The sequence below is a fragment of the Neolamprologus brichardi genome, chromosome 15 (assembly GCF_056152115.1).
Source record: "Neolamprologus brichardi isolate AB-2024 chromosome 15, ASM5615211v1, whole genome shotgun sequence".
In the NCBI taxonomy this organism is placed as follows: Eukaryota; Metazoa; Chordata; class Actinopteri; order Cichliformes; family Cichlidae; genus Neolamprologus; species Neolamprologus brichardi.
In genome coordinates, this window is record NC_142118.1 from 31681808 (window position 1) to 31693932 (window position 12125).

Sequence of the window (12125 nt, forward strand, 5' to 3'; positions counted from 1 at the left end):
AACTACAATCAGGCTTTATTTGACAAGCATATGCTGGCATCCATGAAATTTAGACGCAGACACTCTCCCATGATGCCAGTGGTTTTACTTGTAACCCCTGTTGGTAATGACACATGCGGTTTTTCAAACCTTAGCTCATAATTAATAGTAGGTAGGTCAGCTACCACCTCCATAGAGAACAACCTCCATTAGGGTTTAAATAGCTGGGACTCTTCACCTTTTTGTTTTTCAAGCTGAACAAACCTCTTGGATGAGAAGTGAAATGTTTTAAATGAGTCCAGCTGCCTCTCTTAAGACAAACCTGATTGACTAGGAATCTACACAGACATGGAGTCAGCATGTCTTGTAGATTTCAAACAACATGCAGATAATGTAAAGACTGTATCCAGTCTTTGTTTATCTTGGGTCTGTGTTTGTGTCCTTCCTGGCAGATAGAACAGTTCATTTTACCTGAGATTTACTGCTTAAAGCACATATGATAAAACACTAAATGGATCCAGGCAATCAAGATTTGAGACTTGCAACATAAGAAAATGTAATTTTTCAGAAGATCACCTCTCCGGTTTGAGCCTGTCCAAAGACATGCTTGTCAATTGGTGATTCTAAAGTGCCTGTTGGTGTGATGGAAGTATTTAAAAAAGTGACGATAGGGTGTGGGGACGGGAGCTGAGCCGAGGACGCATTCATGCATCAAATACCAAAAGAGTCAGGGGAACACCGGGGGGGACGACAACAAATTTAAGGTATTTATTTAAGGATTTAAGGTATCGTGCCACATTTGACCTCTGACCTCTTGTTCATGGTTAGTAAATTAAGAGTCAAAGTGAAAGACAAATTTGAAACTTTGTTACTTATTACCGTTGTTTGGAATAGATAGGAATATAGGGAATTATATATTTTTATTCAAAGACAGGACTCACATGTTTTCATTTCTAGTCTTTAAACCCTGTCTCTATCCATCTAGTATGAATTCTTTCTGGGAAACAAGTATGTATATTATGCACACACACAAACACACATGCAGCTATTACCTATTTCTTGTTTTTATACCTAAGATGAATTATTGTTGAATGAAGACATTTTTCAAACACATGTAAAATGTGGGCAATTGTGTTTATTGGGTAAAGGAAAAGGCAGAAGGGAGGGAAAGGGGGGGGGGATAGAAAGAATGAAAGAGAGAGATGAGAGAAAACCCCAACAATCCCCTCTGAGCAAGCACCAGGCGACAGTGGATAGGAAAAACTCCTAAAGGAGAAACCTATGGCAGAACCAGGCTCAGAAGGGGGCAGTCAACTGCCGAGACTGGTCGGGGGGTGAGGGTGAAAAAAGTAAAAGGAGGGAGGGGAAGGGGAAGGGGGGAAATGAAGATGGAATAGAGGTGGAGGAAGACGAGGTTACATCAGGTGAGAAGCAGCAGTGTCCCTCCTCCAGAACCAGTGGAAGCGTTTTTTCTTCTTTTTCAAATACTCTTCCACGAGCACTTTTTTCTCAATGATGAGGGTTTTCAGCTCATCGATTGTTTCTGCGTTTTCTTTCTCAAGTTTGTTGCATCTTTTCACCATGTCTTCTAATTGTTCTTGTTTTTCTTTAAGCTTGTCTTTCAGTTCTTCAGCTGTTGCCTCCTCTATTCGCTTTGCCTCGTGCACATCTGTGTGCATGTCTTCCAGCTGCTGGTTTCTCTTCTGGATTTCTTGAAGTCTACACTGCAGGTCTTTATGTGTTTTCTGTTGTTCTTGCTTTTGCGCCTGGATTTCAGTGTCTTTGTACTTCAAGGTCTTAGAAATTTCCTCAAGTTCGGTATTTTTTCTCAGCATCTCCTTGATGCTACTCTGCATCGCTGAGCATTGTTTTTCCAGTTTTTTCTTTTCTCCTTCAAGTACAGTTGTTTTGTACTTCGTTTTGTTATACAATTCTTGGAGTGCTTGATTTTTCCTCTGGAGATTAAGTTTTTCTTCTTCCTGTTGTATTTTCTGTTGGTCTTTCTCGTGAAGCAACTCTTTATTTTTGAGCAGTGTTTCCTCAAGAGTTTTTTGCAGCATTTTGCGTTTTTCCTCCAAGACTTCAAACTTGTGGTCCGTTTCTTTCTCGAGTATTTCTTGTTGCTCTCTCTCTTGAATGAACTCTTTATTTCCATGCGCTTTTTTATCAAGCCTGATTTGGAGCGATCTGTGTTTTTCCTGCATCTCGTCAAGCTTGGAGTCCATTTCCTTCTGTTTCATTTCCATTTGCTTCTTGTCTTGAAGCAACTGTTGACTTTTGTGCAGAGTTTTGTCATGTTTCACCTGCAGCGCTTTGCATTTTTCCTCCATGGCTTGGAGTTTGCTCTGCATGTCTCTCTGCTGTGTGGACTGTTGCTTCTCTTCTTGGTGGGTTTCTTTCAGTTTTTCCAGAGCTTCGTCAAGCTTCTCTTGGAGCTCCTGATTCTTCTTGACCATGTTTTCCTGTTTTATGCTCTCTTTTTTCTCCTTTTGGAGCAGATCTTTATTTTTTTCCAGAGCTCCATCAAGCTTTTCTTGGAGTTCCTGATTCTTCTTGAGCATTTTATCCCCTTTAATGCTCTCTTTTTTCTCATTTTGGAGCAGATTTTTAATTTTTTCTAGAGCTCCATCAAGCTTTTCTTGGAGCTCCTGATTCTTCTTCAGCATTTTATCCCCTTTAATGCTCTCTTTTTTCTCATTTTGGAGCAGATCTTTAATTTTTTCTAGAGCTTCATCAAGCTTTTCTTGGAGCTCGTGATTCTTCTTATCTTGGAGAGCCCATTGTTTCTCCTCAATAATACCTTCCCTTTCCTGAAGCTGGTAGGATAATTTTTCTAATTCAGCGCTCTTTCTCTCATTTTCTTCTGTCAGGATCTTAATCTTTTCTCTGTTCATGAGATTTTCATTCTCCATTTCTTCTAATCGCTTTTCCTCTAATTCTACCTGTTCATCCCAAGGAAGAGAGCTGATATAAGGGTCTAGGGACTCATACCATGGGATAGAGCTGGGGTCAGCTTCTTGTCTTTCTTGCTCTTTCTGAGACATGTTGGAGTCTGTATACCGTGAGTACGAAAAGGATCCAAATGTTTGAAAATGCTTTACTGGTGAACGTTTGAATGCTGCTAACATAAGTGCTGCAAATAACGGACTAAAAGTTGTACATCCTCACCCCTACTTAAGGATTCATGAGGATCAAAGCTTCAAAGGATCAAAGCTTTAGAAGCCTGTGACATCAGAATTCAGAGTTTTTGTATGAATTTTTTAAATAACATCAACATTCCGTAAGCCAATGAGGTTCTTACATGACTTTTGAATGAGGATAATTCTTTTGTGTTAAAAAAAAGTGTAAAAAGTGTTATTGCAATAACATAAAAAGTGAGTAAAGAAAGTAAATAAAAGTACAGTCTTATTTATATAGAACCTTTCAAAACAAATTCATTGTGTCTGAGTTGTATTGGTAACTCGTTGAAATGTTACTGGGTATCATAACTAGACAGTTTGCACATACAGTGAGTGAAAGCATTGGGTGGACTGAATCAGGTTAAATTAAATTGATAGAACTGAGTGGATTGTATTGATCAGAGAGTTAGAACAACAACTAAAGGAAACTTTGATTAATCTGAAAGGAACTAATATAGGTTAACAGGTAGCTGATACAAATCAGGATTTAAAACCATTTTTGGTTTGTTTGTTTTTCTGTTTGACTCCTTGTTTTATTCAATATTGCAGTTTATATGATAGTATTATGGGTTTGTTAAACTGTTCCATGTGAAAATGTTGGGAAATGAAATATCACAGGTGGAAATCAATGAAAGTGGAAATTCAGAAGAAATTCTGTCCTTTTCCTCATTAATGCACATCATAGATAACTATGTAATGTGTCTGTTGCACACTTTGTATGTCAGGAATAACCATAAATGTGTTGTCTTACAAACGGCTGTATCAGGTCTTTACATCCACAATAAGCGAGGATAACAGAACTCCTGGAAAGCAAAAAAAATGTGGTTCTTGTTTTTAAGACAGTCACATTGTTTTCTTTTGCTTCTTAGATTCATGAGAACAAATCTAACTACAGTTACATATTGAATACCTGAACCTTAAAATGTTCAAATCAAAGATTCCCAGCTAGTTCCGAACCCAGCGTCCACATAGAAGTAATTGGCAAATTGAAAAAGAAGGTTGGTTGCAAAGTGGTTTGCAGAAGAAACGGCTTAAAAAACACAGCAGATATGAACTTTCTTTGAAATTGTTTATTATATATCTGGCATTAGAGGTGAACATAAACACTTATCTAATGTCATTTCAGCTCTCAATGCCACCGTGGCTGTTCAGAGAGGAAACATCAGTCCTGGTTTCTCAGGTTCTTAATCCTGATCCGCCTCAGAGCAAGTCAGGTAATATCTGCAAGGGATGGATTTTCTCCAAAATGAAATACTCTTGTTTGAAGATGAGATCATGTCAGAAAATCAGTTTTGTTCTTCTTTTATATGCTGAACAGACTGGATCGGTAATCACACCAGCAGAGCCAGGAAGTGTGTTTCCCAGGGTTCAGAGCTGGACGGCTCCCCTGTTGCCTCTCTCATCGGGGATCAGTCCAGTCTGGGCCTGCTGCAGGCCATGTTTGGTCAGGTGGAGCTGGATAAAAACAAAAACAAATAAACAAAAACAAAGAAAAATAATTACAAAGAAAATATATTGATTTAAAAGTTTGTGTTAAATGTTGTAAGTCAGATCGAAATAGAAAGATCAGGTGTGGGTGGACAGGAATGATTAGATGTCAACAACTTGATTGGATGGCCAAAGTGTGAAATGTGACGTCCTGTGAGGGAAGCGTGAAAAAGTGTGAGCAGGTATAAAAATTAGGTAAAAAAAGACATTCTGGGTTCTTCCATTTTGTCTTTTGCGAGATGAGCAGTTGGGAAGGTTGGATGTAAGAGGTTCACAATTGAAAGTTCAAGCAGAGACGCTAGAGGGGGAACCACAGCCCAACCTGTGAACTGGTTTCAAATGAATGCCCAGCTGCTTTCCTGTTGGGTGATTTTCATCAACACAGAACACGGGGATAAATGCATTTTTGGTTCCATCCTCTCTCCTCACCAATAAAATGTCCTACTTTGAGTTTGTCTCCACCTGTTGGGCGGGGGCGTGTTTAGGGTGGAGGATGTAGTTGCAGCTGTCCTGCAGGTGGAGGTGGTGCAGGACAAGCAGAGCAGCAGATTTGTGAGTGTTTTGGACTTGAATTAAAAAGACCAAGACGTCCTTATGAGGCTGCTGTGTGAGGCAGAGACAGGTATAAGGATGTGTATAAAGATTAGGTCTCGCTGTATTGCTCAGGCTGCACTACAGCATCTATTGACAGGTGCGATCCCACTACTGAGTGACACGGGGGCTTTGACCTGCTCCGTCTCCGACCTGGGCCGGTGCACCCCTCCTTAGGTGACCTGGTGGTCCCAGGCTCCCCCAGGATCACCATATCAATGCCGAACTTAGTGCGGACACCCGATCGACATAGCCTGCGGCAACTCAGAGCTCCTGAGCTCAAACGATCCTCCAACCTCAGCCTCCCGGTAGCTTGGATTACAGGCACACGCCACCGCACCCGGCGAGAAGCAGCTACGTTAACAGGGCTTTTAACTATGTCTGAGGTGACATCATGACACTAACCTGCTGCCCATCATTAGCAAAGTTGTAATGATGGGCAGAAAAGATGAGGAATGAATGGTGCACAATCGTTATATGCAAGTTTTTAGAAAGCTCGTGGTTAACCCAAGAGTATTTTGTCACAATATCAAGAAGAGTAAAGCTTCAATGTCGGAAGAGGGATTCGAACCCACGCCTCCAGGCGAGACTGCAATCTGAACGCAGCGCCTTAGACCACTCGGCCATCCTGACATGCTGGAACTCACCACTGGTGAATAATCCAGCGCATACTTACAAAGAAAATATATTGATTTAAAAGTTTGTGTAAAATGTTGTAAGTCAGATCGAAATAGAAAGATCAGGTGTGGGTGAACAGGAATGATTAGATGTCAACAACTTGATTGGATGGCCAAAGTGTGAAATGTGACGTCCTGTGAGGGAAGCGTGAAAAAGTGTGAGCAGGTATAAAAATTAGGTAAAAAAAGACATTCTGGGTTCTTTCATTTTGTCTTTTGCGAGATGAGCAGTTGGGAAGGTTGGATGTAAGAGGTTCACAGTTGAAAGTTCAAGCAGAGACACTAGAGGGGGAACCACAGCCCAACCTGTGTACTGGTTTCAAATGAATGCCCAGCTGCTTTCCTGTTGGGTGATTTTCATCAACACAGAACACGGGGATAAATGCATTTCTGGTTCCATCCTCTCTCATCACCAATAAAATGTCCTACTAATCCTTCTCTGCCCTGTTGGACACGACCCACCACGTCCTTATGGCTCAGAGCCGATTTGGCCTGTAGCACAGACGTGGCTGGGTACCACTTCCTCCCTGTTGCTAGGGTGGGAGCAGCGCCCCTCACTATGGGGTCCCGGGAGTCCTTGAGTGACATCTTAAGCCTCACTCAAGGAGTGCAGTGTTTTTAACCCTCTGATGCATAAATTATGAAAGCCTTGGTCAAGATTTTTTTCTTAAGTGTTTTTATTCTTCTCAGGACATGAAAAAAAAAGTTCAACTCCTTTTTTTCCAAAAATATGTTTTTTTTATAAAGTTATAGACTTGTCCACTTCAGTAGACTACATGCACCCGAGCACTCAGCATGAAATACTGGGAACTTACTGTAAAAATGAATTATCTTGTGTTCTATTGGAAATATACAAACACTTGTTTGCTTGTATGCTTTGAAAAACATCTCAGCATTTTTTTGGAACTTTCAACTCATATAGCCCCAATGTTTAGGTGTAAATAACAAAATCAATCAACAGTCCTGTTGGCAACATCTTCAGGGGATTGGCCAGCACAGGACGAGACCATGTGGAGGACAGAACTGTCGAGCCAACGTGTGACAGTGATGTTTGCATTATTGCTGACAACAGAACAAGCTCCTCTGCCCAGTTCTTTCAGTTGTTTTTCACTCTTAAGTTTGTTATCTGCTCCCTTCAGCCTGTTTGCTCTGCATGTACCTGTGCCATAGATCCCTTGGTCTTTCAAGGCCTCGATGAGTGGAATGCTGCACCAGAAGTTATCAAAAAACACCTTGTGATTTTTGTGTTTTATGTCATCACAAAGATGCATCACCACATCTCAAGCCATTCCCAATTCATTGATGCGACCACTACTTGCAGAGCCTTGGTACACTTCAAATCTATTCATATAGCCTGAGGTTCCTGCTCTCACCCATACCTTCACTCCCCAGAGTTTGGGCTTTTTTGGTATGTATTGCTTGATGGACAATAGGCCTTTGAAAGGAATTATCTGCTCATCAACTGACTGAAATTCATCAGGGTCTGCTGCTGCATTGAATGTCTCCCGAAGAGCACATGGGATTGGTCTTATTTTGAAGAGCCTGTCTGTGTTTGCTGGCTGGTAAGTCAAGTTATCTACAAAGTGCAGGTATCTCAGGATTTGCTCATATCTGTTTATAGACATGGCATTTGCAACTATTCCAAGACGAAGACTGCCCTCACTAGACCAGTACATTCGTGCCCTAGGATACCGAATGTACCCCATGATCAGGTCGATCCCTAAAAAACCAGCATCTCTTCTCCTGTTACTGACAGATTTTCTTTCCCTTTTTTGTAGAGCATACAAGTTGGTGTTGTATGTTATATTATCAATTAGATCTGCTGGAAACAGATTTCTGAAGAAATCTATGGGATCCTTCCCCTCCACATTCAATTTCCACTCTCCTAGATAGGAGGAAAGTCTCCATCAAAGTCATTGTCTTGGACTTTCCAAACATTTTTGCGGGCTTGAGTATGGTCAGGTGCCATGTGCTCATCTCCCACAGCTCCCTGATCATGCTGACCTTCCTCTTCATCCTGGCCCTCATCATTCTCACTTTCTGTACCCTGACTGTCTGTGTCTACATCATAGGTAGCTCCTATGTCTCTGTTCTTCTCTGGCAGCGACTCATCATCACTGGACTTATCACTAAACTCATCATCACTGCACTCATTAATGAAATCATCATCAATGGAGCTGGATGGAATTTCCTGGACTATTCTGTACGCTGCCTTATTCTTTGCTGCATTTGAAGTCTACAAAATATGATAAAATAATTATTATAGTAACTCAAACTATAGCTGATCTGCACAGAAATATATATTTTAAATGAGTAGCTTTTAAATGTAACAATTATATTCTTACTTATAACCAAACAGTCCCAAGAAACAGTGAAGCAACTTATGACTTATGTTAAAAAAATATAGTGGGTGATGATGATGTCCACTTCATTGGACACATGGTTAATTGTAGTTTTCTAAATATTAGACATAACATTTTCTTATTCCAAACAGATAATATCCTTCCCTAGATGTTACTGCATATCGTCATATTTTTTTTTACCTGTTGGGCTCTTCTAGCATAGAAGGATTGACAGGATATGCAAGCAGTGGTTGGCAGGGGTGGCAGTTTGTCTGCCATCTTTGATTCAGAGGAAATTTACTTACAGTTGCACTAACTGAACACTGAATTGACCTCAATGGAGTATGGCAGCAGAGAGCACTCTAAAGGCTAATATGCAGTTCCACCATAGAAACCAAAGCATTAAAGAAATATGTATGTTTTAGTAGCTGTCCACTCCAGTGACCACTATGCATCAGAGGGTTAATCCGCCTGAGGTCATCAGCCAAGTTTTGCCTTTACTGTAAAAGTACACAGTTTAACAAATGTATTAGCAGTTATCCCATTCCTCATTGATCTCATCCAATGGCAAACTGCATCCTACGAGCAAACAAATGAATTGTTAATAGTCAAAAGAGAAATTAACATTTTCAAAAACATCTCAGCTTGGTGGTGCTCCTTTGGGCGTGCAAATCACATGTCTCTCTGCAGAGTGGTTTAAGTTCTGCAGGGCGTCATAAATGTCTCTTCCAGTTGTTTCCATCACTGTCCATAGGACCAGAGTCCAAATGTATGTAGAATAGACATTCAAACATACCAGTTGGTTTTGTTGTTTGTCAACATGGGTCTCAGTTATCTTGAAAGCTGCAGGCCTTGTCAGCACTCTAGTTTTATGGCCTCTATCAACCCCCATCACCTCACTTCAGGCCTTCGTCCTGCGAGGGGGATACTTATGACTCCTCCATTGTCCATGCTCTGCAGAAAAACCCCTCTGTGGAAAGGGTGCTGGGTCCAGTTATCTTACTGCTGTTAAGATCCCAGCAGTCTTCAGAGTGTCATCGTATGCACAGTACAGTGGCACAGCATTAGGTGATGTTCATAGGAAACTGCTGCCATCACCACCATAGCTTCTGGTTCCTGTGCTTTTCACAGAATCATGATGTCATCCTCGAACTCCCTCTGCGTTGTCGATGGAGCTTGGCACGCTCCCCTCATCCTTCAGGTGCCCGTCTGTTGTCCACAATCTCCTCTGTTGGCCTCTGGAAAGCCCCCTTGGCACAGTTCTCATTCCAACGCAGCTTCGTGGTCCTTGCTGTGGCTCCAAAGTCTGATCTCATGATGGGCCCAAACAGCTCGACCTTTGACCTCAACCACTGCCTGGGCTGTCAGCTATGCCTGGAATGGTTCTTGTTTCTCACTGGGCCTCTGGAGATTTCTCAGGAGATTCCTTTCAGCAATACTCTGACTGCTGCACCTATATTTCCTTGCTAGGAGGAAAAACTTCTATTTGGAGAGCATGTCAACAATATTCAAACCACATTCTTTAGTTCAGTGAACTTCACTTATAGGCCATCAAAGCCTCATCTGAACCTGAATGCAACACTTGCATAGGTTTAATACCTGTAAATGAACTGTTACTCACACAAATCACTGCAACAATAATAGAAAACATTGTTTCATGTTAATCCTGGACCCCTCCTCTTGACGCATGGACACTCCCATGAGTCAACTCATCAAACCTAGATTCCTGTCTTAAAGAAAAAAAAAAAAAGGTTAGCTAGATCATGTCCCAGGCAACATCAGGGTGTCTCCTCCGGAGTAGCTCCGTAACCCTGCAATAAAAGATGTTAGCGTGTTTTGCATATTAAGTTTGCTTAACACCTGGCTCTGCCAGGAGCCTGCATACACACCATCATGGCCTGGAAAACAAGATCTGGAAGTGAAATCAAACTTCACACTTATAAACAACCATATCATAAGAGTAATAAAGCATTCAACATCAGCAAGACAAGTGTCATGTGCAGGTTTTCTCAAATCAGTAAACTACAAGTATTTCCATAATTCACCTCAGACATGGATCATCCCATGTACTCAGTTAACATTAATGTAATCGGTGACTTCCCTTAAGCCAGACGTTCCCAAAGTGTGGGGCCCGCCCCCTAGGGGGGGCGCAGAGCCATTGCAGGGGGGGCGCGGCATGAAAAGGGGAAAAAAAAAACAAAAAAAACAATGCTGCTAGCACGGGGCGCCTACACAAAAGCAGGAGATGAAGCATCGCTGAATATGTTTCCAAATCAACTTCATTCTAAGCCAAAGACTAGAAAATATAGCGAAGCATATCTTCCCTTTGGTTTCACCTGCACAAGTGCCAAGGTAGGTCTCCCCTGAAGAATTGGTTTTCCCTTTGTCGGGAGCACACGCTGGGCTGTTCAAATCACGGACAAACAGTATCCCACATTCTTGATTTTTAGTTCACAAACACTTGTTGTAATGACTAACTACTCCTGACATTTTGGAGATGTTAGCTCTTTATGCATTAAAGTTACTGTGGGATACAAATAACATCAGGCTGATCCTGCCAGGATTTGTTCCCCCTGTCTAAATCACGGACAAACAGTATCCCACAGTTGTTCATGTTTTTAAACCCATTTTGCACAGAGAGGCATTTTTTTTTTTTTTTGAAAAATGTATTGATAGCAATGTTGAATATTATTACACAGGAAAAAAACAACTACATGTAAAATAATCACACCGTGACGCCTCTGCCTTTCTAAATAGACAGTAACTGCGTGTTTATATGTAAGTGTGTAAAACCTGAAGATAGAGACAAAATACTGTTAATCTGACTATCTGCCATTCTGCAATTCCTCTCATGTAAACAATAACGTGGCGCACAGCTGACGTGAAAAAAGGCACATGAACTCTATTCCTCGTCCACACGTAAACGCAAAAAATTAGTTTTAAAAAATCTCCATTTTCGCCGTTTGTGTGGACGAAACAGCTACGTTTTCAAAAATACCCGTGTAGGTGTGGACGTAGTGTAAATTAGTTAGCAGTTTATTTTCTTAGATTACTTGTTTTTGCTTAATTGTTTACTAAATGTTTGAGGTGTGAAATAAACCGCAATTGAGCAAAATATGGGTGTGTGTGGTTGGAGGATGTGTTAGTGCGTGCGTGTGTGTGTGCGCGCGTGCGAGGGGGGGGGGGCGCGAACATTTTTCTGTAAAACAAAGGGGGGCCCAGCGAAAAAAGTTTGGGAACCACTGCCTTAAGCAAAGTCACTCCACTCATGTATCACTAGGAGCTCAAAAGTGGCCAGTTAATGAGCTCCATATTCAACTATTCCATAAACACTGCATCTCTTATTTGTTTTTCTCATGTCACTTGTCCGCTTCTGCCGAATCCTCTACATGTACTCTTAGAAAAACAAACATTAGCAATACACATTGACCATCCCGGTGGTCAGACACAGGTCGACAGTTTCCAGAGGTGCTATAAAAGGACCATAAAGTTAACCATCCATAGCTGTGGAAAGAAGTGACACTAGTTTTCAACACAGGAAATTTCTCACATGTTATTCACATTGTCAAAGTAACCTTCACATTTTCCCAAAAACACAGTGTAACAGCATCACCACTCATAACCTATAAACACAGTTTTCTTCACACATAAACCCAGAAATCCTATAGTAGGAAAAAACATCAACCAGCTGTCCTGGTATAAATCACATGATCAAGTCACATGAAGAACTGTAATGCTGTAGAAAAGAAAATGCAAATGTTAGCGCTGCGCAGATGTATACACTCTTTCTCACAGTTTCCTCTGTGAGCAACACAAGGTAGTGAATAACACCCCTGGTAGATGCACAGACACAGAAAGTGGCATTTAAA

General features: G+C 41.2%; 1 protein-coding gene and 2 non-coding genes across 3 annotated transcripts; all 3 read right to left on the reverse strand.

Annotated features, from left to right (window-relative positions):
* Nucleotides 1–1287: 1287 nt before the first annotated feature.
* On the reverse strand, nt 1288–3207 carry LOC148098600 (uncharacterized). Its single transcript, XM_087852255.1, has 3 exons — nt 2646–3207; nt 2131–2435; nt 1288–2004 (listed from the first exon to the last, which is right to left on the reverse strand). The coding sequence occupies exons 1-3, from the start codon at nt 3105–3107 to the stop codon at nt 1395–1397; spliced, it is 1377 nt and encodes a 458-aa protein (XP_087708381.1). The 5' UTR covers nt 3108–3207; the 3' UTR covers nt 1288–1394.
* A 2076-nt stretch (nt 3208–5283) lies between these two features.
* LOC148098601 (signal recognition particle RNA) lies at nt 5284–5582 on the reverse strand. Its single transcript, XR_015720768.1, has one exon.
* Nucleotides 5583–5787: 205 nt separating this feature from the next.
* On the reverse strand, nt 5788–5870 carry trnal-cag (transfer RNA leucine (anticodon CAG)). The gene has a single exon. It is a non-coding gene; the product is annotated as a tRNA-Leu (tRNA).
* Between the last annotated feature and the right edge of the window lie 6255 nt (nt 5871–12125).